A 23902-nucleotide genomic window follows, 5' to 3' on the forward strand; every position below is an offset into this window, starting at 1 on the left:
AGCACGGTCGCGGATGCATCCCACGATTTCTTCGTCGACCCCGTCAAAGAGCACTGACCCCGGCTGGTAACCACACGAGATCGCAAATTCTTTCAACTCTGATTTGTCCTCTTTAGAGAGTTGTTGGCCGCCTAGGTACCGTAGGTCGAAATTTGCTCCCTCTGAAGAGGTTTCATCAATCTTCTTTCCCTTGTCTGAAATTGTCGCGACCACCTCTTTCTCCACAACCACGTCCGATATAAGTCTGTCGATTTCAGACAGAGTGGTTGTAAGATTTTCATTTTCGGCTGTAGCAGTGGCTTCGACATCGGTCGGTTTGGCAGCTTTGCTTGCCGAAGCCGAGGGTGGGGTTTGTTCAATTGCTTGTAGTATATTCACAATGCGTCGTTTCTTCTGGCCCCCGTCTCTCCCATCAGCAGCCGAAGGTACTTCCTTTTTCTGTAAGAGGCTGGTCAGTTCCAATTCCAGAGGACTTAGCGGTGTGAATGGGAAGGACTCAGTCATTACCTTCAATATTTCTAAGACCTCAGCAGCAGAAGACGAAGGGTTTGCAATTGGTTTCAGCACATCTTGTGTCTTCGTCTTCCAAGATTCTTCAGCAAGCTTCCGTTTTTTAAGAGTCATTGCCTTCAGCTCCGACATTGTTTTCATCTTCTTCAAATTATCTTGGTCTTCCTTAACAGACCAGACAGTTTGCCTACTCAGAATGCTGATAACCCTTTTTCTTTTCGCTCCGTCGGCCCCTTTGTTAAGTCTATCGTAATATGGGTATTCAAAATTCAGAGCATCCATCATCCAATTCAACCTTCGTTTTGACCTGCCTATTCGGCCGGCAAGCATGAAGAGACCCTCTGAAAACCAGATCCCCAGTAGCTGCCGGTGAATAAAAGATGAGGGAGACAAGTCATAAGGTTTTCAGATATCTGCTTTTACCTCGGAACACCTAAAATTTACAGTTGGAGATGCTCAACAATCATTTCTTTTGGGCGATGCTCATAACAGCCCTTGTAGTAGGTAACAAATAATTGAGCAGACGCAACAATGGCCCAAGCAAAATGTATAGAACAGGAACATGGTCTGACATGCTGAAGTCGTATGCCAAAATTTCAAAGAGGAATCAGCATACTGGAGTCTTTTTTTTTTTTTGCTCCTATGTATATACATAAGACATTAATGGTACAGAATACTTGTAAACAAAATATAATTTCTTGAAAAGATGTAAACATCTTTATCAATATCAGGATATACAAATCTCGCCCACTACTTTCCAATAGGAAAAAAATTTCAAGAATTTTATATACTATGAGCAGAAACTCATGTTTACAAGTTACCAGCCTTGTTGGAAGCAGTTTTACAAGGCTTTGTTTTGGCGATGCTAACAAGATCACTAAAGAGCGAATCTTCAGGTCTGCTTGGCCTGTTACGCTGCTGGAGGGAAGACGACGCGGGTGTGCCATACAGACTGTTGCCTTGCATCGAGAGGCCATTCATCCTCTGAGAAAGATCATTTGCACCGGCATATGCATATGCGGCGTTCGGCACGTAGTAGCCTCCAGGCTGCGGACCATAGCCATAACCTATCATCTGGCCACCAAACATCTGTTGCTGGTAGACATCTCCAGCCATTTGCTGGGGATAAATACCCGTTGGTTGGTTGCCTTGCACTGGCGGATACATTCCTCCATACTGCGTATTTTCTGTAGCATATGGTTGTTGAGCCCCAAATCTAGGCTGGAACTGCCCTCCCGGTTGTCCAGTTGGCATTAATTGCGATGGTAACACTTGCTGCCCAGAATGTGTAATTTGGACTGGCTGGGGTTGACTAACTCCAAATTGTGGCAGAGCTGACAACCCACCAGGATGGTCAGCTTCTAATTGCTCAGTTTCTGCAGGCAGAGCTTCCCAGGGTGGTAGTGGAAGGTCGTTGCTTTGTTCACCTTGACCTGTCAAGGACCAATCACCAATAGTTTGACTATCTGAGGACAAAAACTTGTACATTGCAAGAAACAAAAAAAAATCTACTTAAAAGTGGTTCACAAACAGAAAACATAATCTGCTTGATGCTAATCTTTATCTTATGCTTTGTTTAGCAATCAGATAAATTGTGCTCATTTTATTGGAACTTGCTTTACAAATTTTAGAGTTTGGCCAATTGCTTTTCATTAAAAATCCCAAGATGTAAATGGAGAAATTGTATCTCAAATTATCAAAAAAATGAATTAACAGTTTTATGACACAAGCTTGAAATATTAGCAAATAAGAGAGAAGCATAGACACAGGAACTGTAATCTGATTGAGAAAAAGGTTAGGGAATTAAACAATTACCTAGCTCTGTTTTTAACGCTTTACCAGGTACAAACTAATAGAACAAACAAAAATAATACTAAGATACTTGTACATGCTAGAAGCTTAGATTAAAAGAGACGGTAATACCATGGGCAAACTGCTGTGGTGGAATCATTCCATGGGCAATCTGTTCATTCCATGAACTTGCTGAGGTTAACTTAGAGCCTTGATCAAAGGGTGTCATTGTATCTGAATTTAAGCCATTAGCATATGGTGAAGGATGGTGTGGTGGAACAGGTTGCTGTGGAACAGGATAGGCTTGTACTGATGTATTAGGATTTGAGTTAGATATAGAAAGTATGGTAGGGTTCTGGCTGGTGTTATTGATAGCATTGCTATCAGAAAACATGTCTAAAAGGTCTAAAGTACTGGGGCTTGAAGAAGCTGAAGCCTGAGTGACTAAAGGAACAAGAGCTTGGGAATGAACAGGTTCTGGTTTAAAAAACTCATCACCACTAAGCAAATCAATATTTGGGCTAACAGCTGATTCTCCATGAGACTTTGAAGCACTTGATGATGGTGGTGCAGGAAGTGCTAACTGCTCAAATGGAGTCACACTACTGGCAACTTTAGCAGACCTGACAGGTTCATAGGAAAAGTCAGTCAAAGAATAATTCTAACATCTCTTTTGAGGGTTGCCCTCATCAGCTAAAGGATTATTTTAGCTAGAATAACATGTGAAAAGGACACAACACAACCTTTGTTCTGTTTCCTTTGTCGGCTCAGGCTTCGTTGGAGAACTGTCTGCGCGGGCCGGGGCTGATTTTGGTTTTTGTAATCGAATGGCTATGCCAGCAGCAATTGCATCGTGCTTTGCTAAAACACGTTGTAAATCATCATTCAAAGTAAGGCCCTGACTTAATAGGTCCTCATCCCTGTTGCCATTAAATGTATGGAAAGAATTAGAAACTATTCCACTGTTACATGACAACAAGCACGGGAAATTCAAAGGATGACAGTAAAACATCTTTTGAATATCCAGTTCAAAGAAAGTAGAAGTTGAGTAAGGGTATGTTTGCTCGATGACCCCAACTGGACACACCTAAGCTCTGGCTGGCACAACATGCGGCAAGTTGTAGCACAGAAAAAGCAAGCTGTCTAACTATCTGAACGAAACACTGAAGCAGCACAGAACTTGTGTCAGGTTAGAGTTCAGTTAGCCAACCAAACAGGCTAAGGAATGGCAAAGCTGTGGCAGGTGAGTTGTGGTGTATGGCTGTCGGCAACCAAACACACCCTTAATACATTCTCATACAGCATGTGTGCTGTAAGCCGTGTCCATTAGGGCATGTAACTTGTAGTCACTCAGTGAATATCAAGGTTTTGCATTGTTTGATACTACACAGTTCTGGGAACAGACGCTATCACATCGTGCTGTGCAGGCTCACCAATGCATTCTCAGATGTGTTGGCTCGTTTTTTGTCAGTGAATATTAAGGGTTTGCATTGTTTAATACTGCACAGTTCTGGGAACGGTCGCTCTGACACTGTGCTGTGCAGGCTGAGCTCTGTGTGCTCAGATGTGTTGGCACGTTTTTGTTTGATTTTGGTTCCATGGTTAAAACTTCGATGCTTTTGTAATTTCATTGATGTAATGTAATAAAATTTGGGATTCCCATTGTGGGAATAAAAAGTAGAGTAAATAATTCTAACAGATTTTTGGCAAAGAATGTAGACCCCACAAAAGTTTTTTTCCTCAAACACGTAGGAGGGCTGCGTATCATTTCATTAAAAGGTGAGAGAAAGCATCAGAACACCCACACGCATGCACAGAAACAACTCTTAAACACACACACCAAAAAAACCACCACCACACACACGCACACAAGAACACTTAAACACATGCAGCAACATTACAAGATGTTGAGAGAAGGCTACCCGACCGACTACACAAATGTCATGCACATCATGTACAAAATGCTCTAATATACTCCATCCGTTCCCAAATATCGAGTCGTTTGGCTTTACTAGATACATACTCTTTACTATTTGTATCTACACAAAGCGTATATTTGGTGCAAAGAAAAAGCTGTACCTAGAAAAGCTCTAATGACTTACAATTTGGAATGGAGTAGAAAAGAACATATGTTGTAGCTGTACCATGTAAACAAAACATACTACAACTTTCACAAAAAAAACAGTTATATTTTCACTATGGTGCATAATACATTATTTATTAAAAAAAGGTTGTGTCGAGTCCCATTCCAATAAGGATTTCGGCTGAACAATTTTTAATTTCTCCTTGTTAAGTGAAAGTGTAGTTTGGTGGTTCAAATCCATATACTAAAAAACTCGGTCGGGAAGTGTGATGTGCGGAAATACGTACACACGGCATCACAGGGCACATGACGTGCGGCTCGCGGCTGAGCGCGCAGGGCGCCTGATCCAGCAGGCAGCCAGGCCTAGCGGCTAGATCTAGAAAGAATAAAAGTGATTGATGGCTTTCCTATTAGTCCGGGCTAGATTTAGAAGGAATAAGAGTGATTAGTGATTGATGGCTTTCCTTTATTAGTCCGGGCTAGATTTAGAAGGAATAAGAGTGATTAGTGGCTTGGCCTATGGCCTTATATACTCCCTGTAAGCACTCATGAAGGGGACAAGAAAGATTTATCTCATTCTCCATCTATCTCTCTCTCTAGTCGGCAACAGGGGGCATAACCCGTTGACGAAGAACGCCGTTCCTGGGGGCATAACCCGGTCGGCAACACGGACGGCGGTTACGATCTTCGGAGCCGCGGTCCTCCTACCCTCGGGCCCGACGCACTTGACAACCTGGTATCAGGAAGTCGGCGATCCCCCACCACCACCCCTAGCCCTTCAGCCACCGCAGCCGCACCACCACCACCAGCCCCCACCTCCCTGTCCACCGCTACGTCCAGGTTCATCACCATGGGTGACGGCGCTCAACCCTCCATGGCCGACGTCATGAAGATGCTACAGACCCTGTCCTCCAACATGTCCAAGATGCAGTCCGACATGGATATCATGCAGGAGAAGGTCGCCTCCGCGGCCGACTACGGCGGCCACCAAGATGGGCAGCACCGCACGGATCACCCGTCGAAGTTCCAGAGGATGGAGTTCCAGCGCTATGACGACAAGTCCGACCCGCTGATCTTCATCAACAAGTGTGAGTCGTACTTTCGACATCAACGCACCATGCCGGAGGAAAAGGTATGGATGGCGTCTTACAACATGGATGACGTGGCCCAGCTGTGGTTCCTCCAACTCCAGGAGGATGAGGGCACGCCGCCCTGGGGTCGCTTCAAGGAACTCCTCAACCTCCGGTTCGGACCGGTGCTGAGATCGGCGCCGCTGTTCGAGCTGACGGAGTGCCGACGCATGGGATCGGTGGAAGAATACTCCAACCGCTTCCAGGCGCTTCTTTCGCGTGCTGGCCGGCTGCAGGAAAGCCAGCGCGTACAGCTGTACACAGGTGGGCTGCTGCCGCCGCTGAGCCATCAGGTCCGCGTTCACGCGCCGGAGTCCCTGGCCGCAGCCATAAGCCTGGCCAGGATGCTGGAGCTGGTGGAGCTGGACCGGCTCAGCCCCCTCCTCGGTCGGGCGGCCCCGCGCGCGGCCCTGCCCGCTCTACCTCCACGGCCCGCGCTGCCAGCGGCCGGCGCACCTCCGGTGCTCCCCGTACCGGTTCTCCCAGCCCCGCCACAGCAGCCGGTCCTCCCGGCGCCTCCTCCACGCGGCGCGGCTGGGGCTGCCAAGCGCCTTACGACGGAGGAGCAGGCGGAACGTCGTCGTCTTGGCCTGTGTTACAATTGTAATGAGTCGTACTCCCGCGGGCACAATCGGGTGTGCCGCCGTGTCTTCTACATTGACGGCTTCGAGTTGGAGGACGCTGCCCAGGAGGCTGACGCCGTCGACACCTCCGCACCATCGTTCTCCCTTCGCGCTGTGGCTGATATGCCCATTTGTGACTCCATGCAGGTGCGCGTGCAAGTGGGCGCCGTGACGCTGACCGCCCTTCTGGACACTGGCTCCACGCATAACTTCATCGCCGAGGCCGCAGCGTCACGCACGGGGCTTGCTGTCCAGATCAGCCCACGCCTCACGGCCACCGTGGCGAATGGCGAGCTCATCGCCTGCCCGGGTGTTCTCCGTCAGGCCCCGATCACCATCGCAGGCGAGGACTTTTGCGTCGACCTCTACGTGATGCCACTGGCCGGCTACGACGTCGTCCTCGGCACCCAGTGGATGGTCACGCTAGGCAAGATGGTGTGGGACTTCACCACGCGCACTGTGGCCTTCACACGCCATGGCCGCCCCATCTGCTGGGAGGACGTGTCCGCCCGGCGCACACCGCGCCTCGACAACATCACGGCGCCCGAAGCCTTGCTGGAGGAGCTGCTGACCACGTTCGGTGGCCTCTTCGCCGAGCCCTCGGGACTGCCACCGCCGCGTGCGCGTGACCACAGCATCGTTCTTACATCGGGCACGCTGTCGGTGGCGGTCCGGCCATACCGCTACCCGGCGGCCCACAAAGATGAGTTGGAGCGACAATGTGCAGCGATGATCGCAGAAGGCATCGTGCGTCGCAGCGACTCCGCGTTCTCGTCCCCGGTCCTCCTCGTCAAGAAGCCGGACGGGTCGTGGCGTTTCTGCGTCGACTACCGGGCGCTTAACGCGCTCACGATCAAGGACGCATTCCCTATCCCAGTCGTCGACGAGCTGCTGGACGAGCTCCACGGGGCGTGCTTCTTCACCAAGCTCGACTTGCGCTCCGGGTACCACCAGGTCCGCATGCGGCCGAGTGACGTGCACAAGACGGCGTTCCGCACACATGACGGCCTCTACAAGTTCCTGGTCATGGCGTTCGGGCTGTGCAACGCTCCCGCCACGTTCCAGGCCATGATGAACGATGTCCTGCGTCCCTTCCTCTGCCGCTTCGTGCTGGTGTTTTTTGACGACATTTTGATTTACAGTCGCACATGGGCGGACCACATTCGTCACCTGTGTGCTGTCTTCGGCGCGCTTCAGCAGCACCAGCTCTTCGTCAAGCGCTCTAAGTGTGCTTTCGCGGCCTCCTCCGTCGCGTACCTGGGACACGTCGTCTCGGCGGCCTGAGTCGCCATGGACCCCGCCAAGGTGCAGGCGGTGCGGGACTGGCAGCAGCCGCGGTCGGCACGCGCGGTTCGCGGCTTCCTCGGTCTCGCCGGGTACTACCGAAAATTCGTGCACAACTATGGCACAATCGCCGCGCCGCTGACCGCCTGCTCAAGAAGGACGGGTTCCTGTGGTCGGACGAGACGGCGGCTGCCTTCGCCGCTCTGAAGGAGGCGGTCACGTCGGCCCCGGTACTCGCCATGTCGGACTTCTCCAAGACGTTCGTCGTCGAATGCGACGCTTCGTCCCACGGCTTCGGGGCGGTGCTGGTCCAGGACAGCCACCTCGTGGCCTTCTTCAGTCGGCCTGTGGCGCCTCGTCACCGCGCTCTCGCCGCCTATGAGCGGGAGCTGATCGGCCTAGTCCAGGCGATCCGCCATTGGAGGCCCTACCTCTGGGGGCGCCGTTTCGAAGTCAAGACCGATCACTACAGCCTCAAGTACTTGCTGGATCAGAGGTCGTCCACCATACCACAACACCACTGGGTGGGCAAACTTCTCGGCTTCGACTTCTCCGTCGAGTACAAACCGGGACACACCAATGCCGTCGCGGACGCGCTCTCCCGCCGCGACACACCGGAGGAGGGCTTGGTGCTGGCCTTGTCCGGACCACGCTTCGACTTCATAGATCGGCTCCGTCAGGCACACACCATCGACCCCACGCTCGCTGCCCTACAGCACGACATCAGCAGCGGCGCCAGGTCGCGGCCCTGGGCGCTAACCGACGGCCTCGTCCACTATGCGGATCGGCTGTACATTCCGCCCGCCTCCCCGCTGCTCCAGGAAATCTTGGTGGTTGTCCACGAGGAAGGCCATGAGGGCGTGCAGCGCACCCTGCACCGACTCCGGCGCGACTTCCATTTTTCTCACATGAAACGTGTGGTGCAGGATCTGATTCGTGGCTGTGCAGTCTGCCAACACAACAAGCCCGACCATCAGCACCCGGCCGGCTTGCTGTTGCCCCTGCCAGTGCCGCAAGGGGTATGGACGGACATCGCCATGGATTTCGTTGAAGCGCTGCCTCGTGTCCGCGGCAAGACCGTCATCTTCACGGTGGTAGACCGCTTCAGCAAGTATGCACATTTCGTTCCCCTGGCGCACCCGTACACGGCCGAGTCTGTGGCGCAGGCATTCTTCACCGACATCGTCCGTCTCCACGGCATTCCCCAGTCAATCGTCTCTGACCGGGACTCGGTGTTCACCTCCAACTTCTGGAGCGAGCTGATGCGCTTGAGCGGTACCAAGCTACAGATGACCATGGCATTTCATCCCCAGTCAGACGGCCAGTCCGAGTCGGCGAACAAGGTCATCATCATGTATCTCAGGTGCTTGACGGGTAGAGATGGCAATGGGTACCCGCGACCCGATACCCGGTGGGTATTTACTCCATTAGGGTATGTATGTGGGCTAAATATTCTACCCGTGGGTCTGTTATTGGGCAAAAATCTTCACCCAACGGGTAAACGGGTATTAGAACGTTCCACCGTCACCCATACCTGTTAACCCGTGGGTATAAAATACCCAATATAAACTTATCCCAAGCATGAACTTAGACTTTAGTCATCCATCTTTTTTACTATTTAATAATCTTTTAGGCCATTATGTCATAGAAGGCTTAACGACAATTTAATGATCATGTAATGGAACATGTAATTCACCCAATGTGTGTTGAATGGATGGTTAAATGATGCTAGAATTTTTGTAATGATATTTAGATGGATATACTTCATATTTGTATAATATAATATTTTGATATATGTTAAATTTTTGTGGGTACGGGTGACCCGATGGGTGACCCATACCCACGTGGGTATGGGTATGGGGGTAAATCCATACCCACCAGTGTATATGGGTGACCCGGTGGGGTTATTTTTTTGTCGTGGGTATGGGTATGGGGTAGTAATACCCGGTGGGTATTTACCCATTGCCATCTCTATTGACGGGAGACCGACCCCGCGACTGGCTGCGCTGGCTCCCATGGGCGCAATATATCTTCAACACCGCTTTTCAGTCATCCCTGCGCGACACGCCGTTCCGCGTCGTCTATGGCCGCGACCCTCCCTCACTGCGCTCCTACGAGCAGGGGGCAACGCGGGTGCCTGCGGTGGCCAGGACTTTGGAGGAGCGCGCGGAGTTCCTGGCAGATATCCGTCACCGGCTGGAGCAGGCCCAGGTTGTCCAGAAACGTCATTATGATCGTCTGCACCGTGACATCGACGTGCAGGTAGGCGAGTGGGTGCTGCTTCGTCTACGCCAGCGCCCGACTGCCTCCATGCCCGACTCGTCGGCTGGCAAGCTGAAGCCGCGGTTCTACGACCCTTACCGCGTCGTCGAGCGCATCAACGCCGTGGCTGTCCGCTTGGCCCTGCCTCCTCAAGCTCGCCTCCACGACGTCTTCCACATGGGGCTTCTCAAGAAGTTCCATGGCGCGCCTCCACAAGAGCCTCCAGCTCTACCTTCGGTTCGCCACGGCGCAGTTATTCCAGAGCCAGAGCAAGCAATCAAGATGCGGCTGCTCAGGGGAGTTCGGCAGCAGGTCCTCATTCGCTGGCAGGGAGCCTCTCCGGCATCGGCCACCTGGGAGGATTTGGACACGTTCCGCGCTTCATACCCACTCTTTCAGCTCGAGGACGAGCTGCCTCTCGAGGAGGGGAGAGATGTGATGTACGGAAATACGTACACACGGCGTCACAGGGCACGCGACGTGCGGCGCGCGGCTGAGCGCGCAGGGCGCCTGATCCAGCAGGCAGCCAGGCCTAGCGGCTAGATCTAGAAAGAATAAAAGTGATTGATGGCTTTCCTATTAGTCCGGGCTAGATTTAGAAGGAATAAGAGTGATTAGTGATTGATGGCTTTCCTTTATTAGTCCGGGCTAAATTTAGAAGGAATAAGAGTGATTAGTGGCTTTCCTTTAGTAGCCCTGGCCTATGGCCTTATATACTCCCTGTAAGCACTCATGAAGGGGACAAGAAAGATTTATCTCATTCTCCATCTATCTCTCTCTCTCTAGTCGGCAACAGGGGGCATAACCCGTTGACGAAGAACGCCGTTCCTGGGGGCATAACCCGGTCGGCAACACGGACGGCGGTTACGATCTTCGGAGCCGCGGTCCTCCTACCCTCGGGCCCGACGCACTTGACAGGAAGGGAAAGACCACCCTATTATATTAAGAAGAGACCGAAACATGATCCCAGCAGAGAAAATCCCCAAACCCCAAACCCTAGCCCCGATCACTAGTGGGCCGTCACCGCCCACTCTGCAACGCCCAGTCGGAGGGTGGCACGCAGGACGTAACCCGAGAGCGGGCGGGGCACAACGAGGGGATTTTTTTAACCAAGCCCGAAATTCACCCCCGAGGGGGGGTCGAACCCGGACCTGGAGGTGCTACTTAGAAGTCTTAACCATATGCTAGAGGCCCTTTCGCTCATATCCATATACTAGGTTTTAACAATTATTTTCATTTGTTCGTATATATACTCGTTGAAAAAGTATAACATAATGCAGTGACTTACGATGTTGAGTTGACAAGCTGCACCACTCTTTGCTTGTATGAACGACATTGGTCCACAAGGTCCACAATGACCTCCTGCCTTAGACCCTGCATGTTGAGTACTATTTAGAAATCCAGGGATGACTAGAACTTCTGGAACTGTATGGTCCAGTTGAACAATCTGGAACATGTCAACATACAATCCTGTTTAAAAGAAAATAAATTCGCAAGGAAAATGGGAAGGTCATCTCATGATTTTACTAGACGTGTGTAATTATCAAGGGTAAGTAAGCACAAGGTAGAAAATACCTCTCTGTTACCAGGATCGATAGCATTTAACATCTCTGAAAGAACATCCATGACCCCACGTGCATTCTGAATTTCTGTCAAGCTGGCAATAGAAAGGCAACATTATTTGGGAACTTCCTTTATGAAGGAAAATCATCAAATAAACAAGACACAGCTAATCATAACAATGATTAAATTATAACCTTATAGAATTGGTCCACAGAAGGGATGAACTGCAATGTATAGAAAGAAAATAGAAGAGCTATGGAAAGAGTTTATGCAATAGAAATAGAAATTCAAAGATTTGAATTGCCATAAAAAATAAACATTCATATTAATTCTCTTTAATCCAGTCCTACCACCTTCGATTATTTGCCTGCAGGAAACTAAACTTTGTTCTATTTCAGATTTTGATATTCTCTCAATTTTGGGGTCTGGTTTCAGTAATTTTGTTTATAGCCCAGCGATTGGTACCAGAGGAGGGGTGTTAATATCCCGGCGTGATGGAGTTTTTTCATCTTTGGCTTCAGTTATCAAGCAATTTTCGGTTTCAGTTAAATTGCAAGAGAAAAATGGTTCTTGTTGGTGGTTCACTGGAGTGTATGGTCCTCACCAGGACAATCTTAAATCCTCATTTCTTCATGAATTAAGAGAAATCAGAGATACCTGTGTGGGACCATGGATCATTGGAGGCGATTTTAATCTGATTTTCAGGGAGGAAGACAAGAACAATTCCAATATTAACAGGGCTATGCTGGGGGACTTCCGTAGGCTTATTAATTCCTTGGATCTGAAAGAGATTCCTTTCAAGGGAAGGAGGTATACTTGGTCCAACCAGAGGGATGCTCCAACTCTTGTTAAGCTGGACAATGTTTTTTGCACTAGCTGTTGGGAAGATCTATTTCCGGACGCTTCTCTTCATAGTAATGCTACCACATCTTCATATCATTGTCCTTTGACCCTCAATGTCAGAGATGGCTGCATGGGGAAAAGACGGTTTCACTTTGAGAGTTTTTGGACCAAAATTCCTGGTTTTCTGGAGGTGGTGGGTACGTCTTGGAGCATGCCAGTTAGGGGCTCCTGCCCGTCGGAGCAAGTGGCATTGAAGCTTAAAAGGTTAGCTCGCGTATTGCAGTCCTGGGGGCATAAAGAAGTGTGTAATGTGAGGATGCAGCTAGGGCTTGTCAGAGAAGTGTTACATAGGCTGGAAATGGCGCAGGATATCAGAACTTTGTCCAGTGGGGAAGTTTGGTTGCTAAACATGTTGAAGCAACATTGCCTTAGCCTTGCGTCTCTTGAAAGGACTGTTGCTCGGTTGAGATCGCGGATCCACTATCTAAAGGAGGGTGATGCCAACACTAAGTTCTTTCATTTACAGGCATGTTATCGGAAGAAAAAGAATTTCATTTCCAAACTTGAGGAAGATGGAAGAATGGCTACCAATCATGATGACATGCAGCAAATTCTTGAAGAGTATTTTTGCAATCTGCTGGGGGCTGATTTGCAGAGGCATTTTACTATTGATTTGAGTAATTGTCACAGGGCTGCGATGGATCTAAGTGCTTTGGAGCAGCCTTTTTTCGGAGAAAGAGGTTAGGGACACCATTGCTTGTCTCCCTTCTGATAAGGCTCCTGGGCCTGATGGTTTTACAGGAAAATTTTACAAGACATGCTGGGACATCATTAAAGTCGACATAATGGCTGCTCTTAACTCCCTTTACCATGGAAATGCCAATAAGCTTGATTTGCTGAACTCAGCGTATCTCATTCTTCTCCCGAAGAGAGAGGATGCTTCTTCGGCTGGTGATTTTCAGCCAATTAGCTTGATTCATAGTTTTGCTAAGTTAGTCACTAAGATCCTCGCTAATCGGTTGGGGCCATATCTTCATGACCTGGTGGCAGCTAACTAGAGTGCATTTATTAGAGGAAGGTCAATCCACGACAATTTCATGCTAGTGCAACAATCGATAAAGTTCCTTCATAAGAGGAGGATCTCTAGTTTACTGCTGAAACTGGATATTTCCAAGGCTTTCGACTCGGGTCTCGTGGGCGTTTTTGTTGGAAATTTTGTTTTTTTTTTCTCGAACACGCAGGAGATCTGCGTATCATTCCATTAATAGATAGAAGAAGGTACAACACACCACACCCGACACACACCTGACACGACACACACACACATGTCACAACAAGACACAAGACGCAACACAGCAACCACACACAACCACTCTGAACAAGCCACTAGACTATCCCCCTGGGTCAAGCATAAACATAAGAGTTGAAAGCAGGTTCAGCCCTTTTGCCCCGGCACTACACCACATCCTGAGCTCATCGCCAGCGAGGGTGAGAGCATTCGCCAGACTTGGCGATCTCCCATTAAACACGCAGTCGTTGCGATGACGCCAAAGGCTCCAAGCGCCAAGAATAACTAGAGAATTGAAGCCGGATTGGAGATCACGGGGAATCTTCTCCACAGCTCTGCTCCACCAGTCATCAAGGCTGCAACTAGCATTATCTGGTGAAAGGTTAGGCAACCCAGACCTGCTTAACAAGGAATACCAGAACTGTCGTGCAAAGACGCAAGAGATGAGAAGATGTTGTATTGTTTCCTCTTCTTGGTCGCAAAGGGGGCACACACTGGGGTGGGGTAGCCCCCTTCTAGCAAGACGGTCTGCGGTCCAGCATCTGTTGTGCATGACAAGCCAAAGGAAGAAACTGCACTTTGAAGGTGCCCAAGATTCCCAAATGTGCTCATATGCTCCCAAAGAAGTGGAACCAAGAAATAACATATCATAAGCCGACTTTGAAGAGTATTGGCCTGTCGGGGAGAATTTCCAGATATGCTTGTCTGGCACTCCAACATTAATGGAGTAATCTGCAATGACTTCACTAAGTTGGAAATTTTGTCACATTTGGGCTTTGGACCTGTTTGGCGTAATCTGATCTCCAACTTGTTATTCACATCTTCTACTCAAGTGCTCCTGAACGGTTCGCCTTGTAATCATATTTTTCATCGGAGAGGTCTTCGCCAGGGAGATCCTCTTTCTCCCATGTTATTTGTGTTGGTCATGGATGTTCTTAGCAGCATGTTCAGGACTGCTAAAAATAGAGGTTTGTTGCAGAGCCTTGGGGGAGCTGATGTCCGCAGTAGAGTCTCCATCTATGCGGATGATGTGGTCCTTTTCATAAAGCCAATTGAAGCAGATCTGAATTGTGCTAAGATGATACTAAACTGTTTTGGTTCAGTTTCCGGTCTGGTAACCAATATGCTCAAGAGCCATTCTAATTAGATGTGATGATCAGCTGGTGCTTGCTGGCTGCAGTGTGTTGCATTGCAGTCCCGTTTCGTTTCCTTGCAGGTATCTTGTCATGGACCTTCGGTCCATGGAGATAGCTGTCTACTCCGGTGAGGTTATACCCCTCTGCCGCAGGCTTGGTTCTAGGGTAGCAGCCCTAGGCGCTTGAGAGGGTCATTGCAAGGGAGAGAGATTGGTTTGATAATGATCTTGCTTGATTTATTCCCTGCTGCCATGCGGCTTATAAATAGCCCTATGGCTAACTAACTTCTCCTACAAACTCTCAACTAAATCCTACTTTCTTGGACTTATCTGCTGCTAACCAACTCTCCACAATTCTCTCATCTCAATCTTATTCTCTAGCCTTATCTCAGCTCATCTCAATCTTATTCTCTAGCCTTATCCCAGCCTGGTTGTTGCCTCTCGCTCCCTATGATGCCCATGACATCTCCCCCTCCCTTGAGGACCAGCTCGTCCTCGAGCTGCCATAGACTTACCTGACACGACTTAAGGTTAAGCCTTTTACATCTCGGCTTATCTTTATTATTTAAGACAAAAATACAAAATAATTGTGGAACTAAAATATAAATTTGAACTGCAGCTATGTCCTCCTGTCCTCCTGGATCCCAAGGAAAGAGCTGAACTGCGGACTTCACGTTGGATGAAAGGTGAAGGAGGAACCAGCCCGTTCTTATGTTGGGTCTATCCAGCACCAAGGTAGTTGCCCGAATGAAGGAGACGACCCTCTTTGGCCGTGCAGGGGGGCTGCATACCCAGATCTCGACTTCTGCATGGGGTTCAAAAAGTATAGACGAGACCTGGTGGTTGGGCGCGCAGGCTGCGAGTTGGTGCAGCAATGAGCTGATCAGCAAGTGCAGCTTCCGCACCGCCTAACAAGGAAGCCGCGCACTGCGGCTTGCAGGCGCACCACGGCCTGCTCATGTGATGACGGCCATGGGGTGGCCCTGGAGGCCACAGCAAGGTGCTTCTCCCCACGAAGGGACTGTACCTGGCGGCGTGCCAGGAAACCTCGCGTTGTCGCCTGAAGTCGCACTGCTGCTTGGAGTTCCTTCTCTGTCTTCTCCTTGTAGCGGTGGAACATCACAACGAATTGATCCCACTTCTCTGCGAGACGGCCAAAACTCTCTTCGAGCCGAGTGAATGCATCTGGAGTTGGAGAGGGCGGGTGGGAGGGCGTTGCAGCGACTGATGGCGCGGCGACTGGTGGTGGTGAGGGATGGCCGGCTGGTGGTGGTGAGGATAACCTGGAGCTGATACCAGGTGTCATGGACCTTCGGTCCATGGAGATAGCTGTCTACTCCGGCGAGGTTATACCCCTCTGCCGCAGGCTTGGTTCTAGGGTAGCAGCCCTAGGCGCTTGAGAGGGTCATTGCAAGGGAGAGAGATTGGTTTGATAATGATCTTGCTTGATTTATTCCCTGCTGCCATGCGACTTATAAATAGCCCTATGGCTAACTAACTTCTCCTACAAACTCTCAACTAACTCCTACTTTCTTGGACTTATCTGCTGCTAACCAACTCTCCACAATTCTCTCATCTCAATCTTATTCTCTAGCCTTATCCCAGCCTGGTTGTTGCCTCTCGCTCCCTATGATGCCCATGACATATCTGGGGCTGCCCATCTCTGATAAAAAATTGAGGAAGTGTGACCTTAAGTTATGGATTGAGAAGATTGCAGACCGTCTGCCTAACTAGAAGGCTCGGCTGCTCAACCTGGTGAAGTTTGTTGGTGAAGTTTGTTCTATCGGCCATTTCGACCTATCTTCTTATTGCAATCAATGTCCCTCAGTGGGTTATTAAATCTATTGATAAAATTCGGCGAGGATTTCTTTGGAGAGGAAGAAAGGAGGTTAATGGTGGTAGCTGTCTTGTTTCATAGGAAGTTGTCACGAGGCCTCTGAAGTTTGGCAGGCTTGGAATCCCTAACCTTAAATTCAAAAGCTGGGCATTGCAAGCAAAATGGTTATGGTTGGAAAAGACGGATCTGAGCAGACCTTGGCATGGGTTGTCCCTCCCAGTGCAGCGATAGGTTAGACAGTTTTTTGACTTGTCGGTTTTACCATTTTAGAGAATGGGGCTACTACTCTCTTCTGGTCGGATAGATGGATTCATGGGAATACTATCCAGGACATTGCCCCTGAGGTGGTGGGTATGGTTGGCCGCAAGGCATATTCTTCCAGAACGGTGGCACAGGCTCTGGATAATTGGTATTGGGTCAGTGACATTCGTGGTCCTCTTTCCTTGAGAGGGTTGCAGCAATATCTGTTGTTATGGCATACTTTGGGAGAAGTTTTGCTTTCTCAAGATGCTGACAAACATGTTTGGATGCACTCTTCTTCTGGGATGTTCTCGAAGTCTTGCTATAAGGCTTTTTTCATGGGATCCATTTCATTTGAGCCACGGAAACGTTTGTGGAAATCCTGGGCTCCCCCAAAATGCAAGTTCTTCCTCTGGTTGGCGATAAGGAATAAGTGTTGGACTACTGATAGACTAAGGAGAGGGCTGCAACACCCGGTTGTTTGTGTTCTATGTGACCAAGAGCAGGAAACAGTGCAACATCTTCTGTGTATTTGCAGTTTTGCCAGGCAATTTTGGCATGATATCCTTTTTCCCTTGAGTCTTGGGACAAAAACAGAAAGAAAGGCTTCAACAGCCTCATTATTTTGGGGTCATGGTGCTTATGGCTGACTAGAAACAAAGCTGTTTTCGATGGTGTAAACCCTTCCCTGAACTCTGTTAAAAGTTTGTTTCTGAATGAGTTAAGTTGCTGGGATAGGGCTGGGGCTAAGCAGCTAGCAAGTTTTGGTCTTCCTGCTATTATGAGTAGGGTCTAGATTGTGGTCAAGTGTTCGCCCTTTGGGCATTGTACTTTGGTCCTCTTGGACCTTTTCCTCTCTTAATATAATGACGTGCAGTCCTCCTGCGCGTTCGAGAAAAAAAAATCCAGTCCTACCAATTTTCAGAAATAATCTTAATGGGAGCTGAAACTACAAATATTTTGAAAATATAATCTCAATGATCTTAAAATACTTTTGGTAGGCTGCACGAATAGGGAAGAATGTGAACGCACAATTTTGTCATAACTGTAATCCCACAAGATAGTGCACATATTCCGCATTAGTTCTAACATCAATTCCATGGATATTAATATATGGGGCAAAGAAAAGCAATGTACCTTAATGCAGGCACTTCTGGTGCAGAAGAGGATTCAGGCACATCATGTCGATAATCAGTGTTACGCAATGCAGGAGGCGGATAGTTCCGTAGAGGCTGTGTCTGTGGAGGAGTATAGATTGGCACAGTACTCTCCGGCCTTTGAGGAAATACAGCTCCAGCACGCTGATAAATCAAATCAAAAGTAAGATGAGTTCTACAAAGTTTAGTGTTATAAATACTAGGTAAAGTAACACTTTGAAGATGATGAAAACACTAGGTGAAGTAGCTAAACCATGAAAATGTTCCATTTATTTGTGCTATTGCAATATTCCAGATAGTAAAACAAATACCACTTACTTTCTACTAGTAAACTTTTTGTTTGTTAGTATTTGACACCACATATAATGCTATAAATATGGTCAACATTTATGCAGAAAAACAAATGTGTGACATTTACCAGCATCTCTTGATATGCTGCGTAATACTGGGGATATCTTGCACGGGCACCACCAAAAGCTTCTTGCCAAGTGTCTATCAGAATTAATATCTTCTCTTTGACGTGATAGTCAGGCTACAGATCAAACGAAATAGTAGATTAGACATTATTTTTATTACTGAATAGGGTTACTTACTCATAAACACAAGCCAAGAAATTTGTTTGCCCATGATTCAAATATGCATGCCCATGTCGAAGTGGCAAGTAATAATGATAAAGGAGAATATTAAAAGGCATTTGCACCTTCTTCTTAGCTATCTTCACCATTTCATGAAGCATATCCTTCTCAGCAACTTGCATATGAACAAAATCACCACAATTTTTAATCAAGGTCTCCAGCAACTGAAAAGGAGAAGGGAAACAATAGTAGTTGCTTAGTATAGGCATACTGAGTAAACTGTTGCCTGCTTTCAAGTATGAAGTATGAACAACAGCCACAAGCTATCAGATAAAATTTCAGAAACAAACATTGTTCGATTATGTGCATCTGGGAGAACGAGCCTATTCTGAGACAGGTAAAAGAGGATATATGTAAGATAAAGTAGTAAAACAGGAAGCCTAAGATTCTAGAGATAATAAATATAGGATTACATATATATAGGACAATATGTTATCCTGGTCTTGTCATGCAGTATCGTTTTTTACAATGCCAAAGAATTTTCTTGATAAAACAAAGAATATACAAAGTTACATTGATCATTACACAATTCCAACAACAGTCAGTCCTACAAACATTGCATTTACCATTCTATATATCTATGGGTCTGTTCGGTTGGGATATGGCTCTGAAAAAAATTGTTGTGGGCTGTGAGTTGTGGAAAAAGCTGTTGTAGGCTGTAAGCTGTTAAAAAACTAAAAACCGTTTGGTGGAAACCACTAAAAGTCGTTAAAAATTCTTCGATATATGTTTTCACAGTTCCATCCAAAAAGCCACTAAAAGCAGGTCCAGAGGTGCTTTCAGATTTGCACTACGAGAAAGTCGGCTTTTAGAAAAAGCTGCTTCCTGGATCCAACCCTTTGGTTGGCTTTTGGCTTTTAGGGGGGCAAAAGCCAAAGCCAAAATTCAAACCAAACATACCCTATATCTCTTATGATCCTAAATCCCACTAACATTCTATCTCCACATGCAAGATGTTCACCTCAGCAGTCCACTAGCACATGTTATTACAACTCACTAGCACATGCAATTGTTTTTCGCGAACACGAAGGAAAGCTGCATGTCATTATACTAAGAAGAAACAAAGGGGGGAAGAACCCTTACAACACAAACCTGAAAACACTTGGTTTCTATGCAGCATATGCAACTGTGATATCCACATCAACGAGACAAAATCCACTAACATACATTTAGCTGTCGACATCAACGTGCCACATCATACAGCAACATCAATCTATAATAGTTTATCCCTTATATAAAAGAAATTATATGTAGCCTAAGTTCATTCTAAACTGTCCGCAATTCCTGCAGCAACATGTGGGGTATCCTTCTAGTTATAATTAATCCAAAAGCCTAGAATACTACTGAATCATCATTGGTAATGCAAAAGCCTTAGTTATTACTGAATCATCCTTGCAGCCTTAGAACACAAGTAGATGCTGATTGCAGAGTCCATAAATGTATTTTAGCTATAGCTAGTCGTTATTAAACAACATGTTCTTAACAGTTGTCCTATTTAATTACCATCACAGTTTGGTGATCACGCCTGTTAAATCATAATTCAAATGCTAGTTTACTAAATGAACTGAAGTCGTAACCAGAGCTAGAATTGATGTAATTACTATGGAATAAATGAGCCATCGATCAACTGATAGAATGAAGTAATGCTGAAAGATGCATGCTATTTTTCATCTTTATGAGCATATGCACAATAGAGAAGGCTACTCTGCCGGCTTATACATGACAAAATGGCAACTCATAATTCATATGCAAACCGAAGGTATCAAGCCAATTGCAGAATGGTATTTACCGTTAATGCAAGAAGCTGGACCTTTGAGTTCTTGTGTGCAATCCGTTTCTTGATAGTCTTCACTACATCTTTGGCTTGCCTATGTGAAATATGAAAGTGTGAGAGAATAACCTAAACTACATCTTTGGCTTGACTATAAAATATTCACAAGATGCCACTAGGAAACATTACAGCCCCTCCCCATCCCCAAACCTGAAAGAAGGCACACAATCTAAAAGCACAATAGGAGAAAATAATGCTTCATTCAAGTTCCAGACTCAAGTAATTATTATTTGCATGACTCCTTTAGCTTCAGAAAATCAATGCTACCCACTCATTTTCTATTGATTCACAAAGGATAAGCATAAAGTTCAACTTTTAGCAATAGATCAAGAGTTCTGTGTCTCCCAGCTGTCACCATAAGATTACAATGAGACAGTTCCAGGAGAATAACAAGAACTCCATGGTTACTCAAATATTGCATGTTTTGTTTCTACCATGGTTGCCTCGGTTTATCCTTTCCCCAGACCCCACTAATGTGGGAGCCTCCGGCACTAGGTCTGCCCCCCTTTTTTTGTTTCTGCCACTCCATGCTTCTGCTTCCTATCATATTGCCACCTTTAGATAGGGCCTCTGCGCCTGTTTAGCAGAGGTCCAGCTAGTGTCCCTAGCTCCAAAACTTTGTGGAGCTGGCAAGCTGGGGGTAGACCAGGGGTATTTGGGTGAGCCTTATCGTACCACTTTAAACTGAGATGACCTGAGCATACAAACTTTAAATCTGAGATGGAACTAGAGTCCTGCCAAATAACACTTCAGTCACTACTAATTGAGCACATGATTGTTGGACCCCTTATCACATAACCATCAGATTAGTAACTCATATTATCCAGAAGAAAAACTTTACGCTTCGTTTAGATATCAATATTGGAAGAGAAGAAATTGAATTGGAGACAATACCAAATCGGGCTTGATATTGAAATGGACACAATTGAAATCTGTTGTTTGGATGGCCATAAAATTGGCTTTTGGAATCATACGAACCATCCAAACTCAATTTCTGTTGGGATGTACAAAACACGGGGTTGCATTTCTGAAGTACAGGAGGGCACCGTTAATGGGAGCAGAAGAGAATGATGCCGTTGCCTCCAATACGCCTACAACGGTGACCTCGCCCACGTTCCTGGCATCTCCGGCAGCAGGCCGAAAGCAGGCGCATCAGCAAGGAGGCCCATCGGCCGGCAACAGTCGCACCCTCCTCGTCATCCAAAGGCCAAGGGCAAGGTGATGATTGCTACAGTGGTGGGGCACGTCTTCTTGCCGTCGGTCGGCTGCAGGCAAGAGGAGCGGCAGGCACTGGGCGTGGGGAAGAAGAGGGTGTGGGCGCCGGCCGGCCGCAGGGAAGAGGAGCAGTAGGCGTCGGAGGGCCACACGGAAGACCAGTCGGCGGCAAGGAAGAGGTCACGGGCACCAGCCTGCGACGAAGAGCAGAGAAAGGGCCGAGCTTTCTTTTTTTCTCGTCGCCTAATCCCCCGCAAAACGGAGGAGTGTGGCTCCGAATTGGTGGCAAGTGTGCACCGAATGCTGAGTTGGTATTGGACTCGATTTCGAGTTCTGAATTCCTGTGCACCGAAATAAATGTATTCGAGCTGTTCAATGCCAATTCTAAATTCTGAGGCTCAATATCTACATGATACATCCAAACAGGCTATTAGCTGCAACGAAGGAGACACTGTCATAAATAACAGTCAGTATGTGGTACCAGCTTTTTTTTAATACTTATGGTCTAGTGAGGGCAAAAATTGGACAAGCTCACTCTTTCACTATAATGTCCAACATGCAGGATGCAGGCAGTGGTGGAGCCTCGGTCCAGCACCTCAAGTGGCCAGCCAGGCTCATCGACGAAGTTCAAAAGAAAATTTTCTTTATACTCCCTCCATTCCAAATTTGTAAGTCGTTTTGGCTCTTCTAGATTCATAGATTTTACTATGCGTCTAGAAATAACATATATCTAGTTACATAACAAAAAATATGCACTTAGAAAAGCCAAAACAACTTACAATTTGGAACGGAGTATCAAAGAAGAACACTGTAATTTCCTAAATATTTTTATATAATAAAGATTGCCCGGGCTCCTAAAAGCTTCTAGCTCCGCCACTAGATGTACAGGGTATATCACAGCCCTCCCAGGAGCAGTTATTGAAATATTCCAGAGCCTGGATATTTAACCATAAATAAACATACCTGAAATCTCTATATATAATCATGAGACAACAAATTTTGTTTCATCACCTAGTGAAAACAAAGGGCCATTTAACTATTTGTCATCCTTACGAAATCCCCTTAATCGTGTGTCACTGATACATAAGTCACTGACATGGCAAAAATTTTGCCACTCACCCCCAAATAGTGGCAAATAGTTAATTTTTCCGAAAACAAGGGGCATTTAACTATTTACCATAACAGAACCACAACACAAACAATGAACCTCGGTTGAGTTTGAGTGGGCCAACTGGAATGATCATCAACAGCCCCCGCGGTTAAACCTACTTTACGGCAGAGCCACGACCCAGCTGCCTGTCCAAAAGAATGGTTATCTCGATATAACCACAAAATTTCGCGGCACCACGGTCCCAATCACGCGCTGAGCCCCTAGCCAGTCGCCGCCGGCAGGTATTGAACGCGCGAAGAAAACGACAACAAAAAGGAGCGGGAGGAAAGGCGCTCACGAGGGGTCGTGGTTGAGGATGTCGCAGATCTCAAGGTTGAGAGACCAGTCAGGGCCGATGAGCGACTCGCTCGTCGCGCGTTCCACCAGCACCGACTGCGGCATCGCGCAATGATTCCCGCTCCTTGATCGGCGGAAGAGTAGGCGGCGGCGGAACCCTAGGCGGCGAGTTCCCTTCTTCCTCCGCGTTTGTTTGGGCAGCGCCTTTCCGGTCGGTCAGAGAAAGCGGGCGAGGACGACAATAAAATTGCGGATTTTCTTGGTTCCAATCGTCTCTGATGTCCGTGCGAGGCCCACAGGCCAGACACGCGGCAATGACGAGCTTTTCCAAAATTGGATTCAGTTAGTTGGTTCCAGCAGGCACTGTTCTCGGCACATGAAATTTGCTGGAACAAGTGTTTTACGCTGCGCGTTGCCCTATCAGCCCGCAAGGATTTTTTTTATCTCTTGTCAAATACTGCCTCTATTCCAAAATAATATATCTATATTTAAATAAAAATAATAAATCTAGACAAATATATAAAACAATTACATTAATTGTTGTATAAATTAACTAAAAAGATAATACGAAATTTATTTTGAAACAGCGAGTACTAATTATAAGTATTAAATATAATATAAGATAGATTTATTAAATATGTAATACAGATTAAATTTTAGTTAGATAAACTAAACACCTCATTATTACATCCGTTTTTTAATGTGATACGCACGCGACTATAAAAAGTTATGTAAGCAAGCGTTCGAGATCTAAAGATTTTGTGATAATTTTTAGAAATTTTTACTAAAGTTCTAGTCTTAAACGTATTTATAGATATATCTATACTATTATATAATACATCAATTTAAACTTTGCAAAATTCACCCAATCAATTCATCACACACATATAACCTTCATTAAATCCACCAAACAAATTGCACTCAGACTTAACACACCATCAAAACGAATGGTTTAGATCGTTAAATAAGACATCTCTCTTACTCACAAAAATCCAATTGACAATATTATTTAGAACATCCATCATCCC

The 23902-nt window shown here is 46.9% G+C and overlaps 1 protein-coding gene across 1 annotated transcript; it reads right to left on the reverse strand.

Moving 5' to 3' along the window:
* Positions 1-1081: 1081 nt before the first annotated feature.
* LOC100285079 (VHS and GAT domain protein) lies at positions 1082-23160 on the reverse strand. Its single transcript, NM_001157974.2, has 10 exons — positions 22876-23160; positions 20171-20249; positions 18447-18545; positions 18165-18278; positions 17727-17890; positions 11259-11340; positions 10972-11057; positions 3045-3221; positions 2434-2924; positions 1082-1943 (listed from the first exon to the last, which is right to left on the reverse strand). Exons 1-10 carry the CDS (start codon positions 22977-22979, stop codon positions 1321-1323), a joined length of 2019 nt encoding a protein of 672 aa, NP_001151446.2. The 5' UTR covers positions 22980-23160; the 3' UTR covers positions 1082-1320.
* Positions 23161-23902: the final 742 nt, after the last annotated feature.

This window comes from Zea mays, chromosome 9 (genome assembly GCF_902167145.1).
Source record: "Zea mays cultivar B73 chromosome 9, Zm-B73-REFERENCE-NAM-5.0, whole genome shotgun sequence".
In the NCBI taxonomy this organism is placed as follows: Eukaryota; Viridiplantae; Streptophyta; class Magnoliopsida; order Poales; family Poaceae; genus Zea; species Zea mays.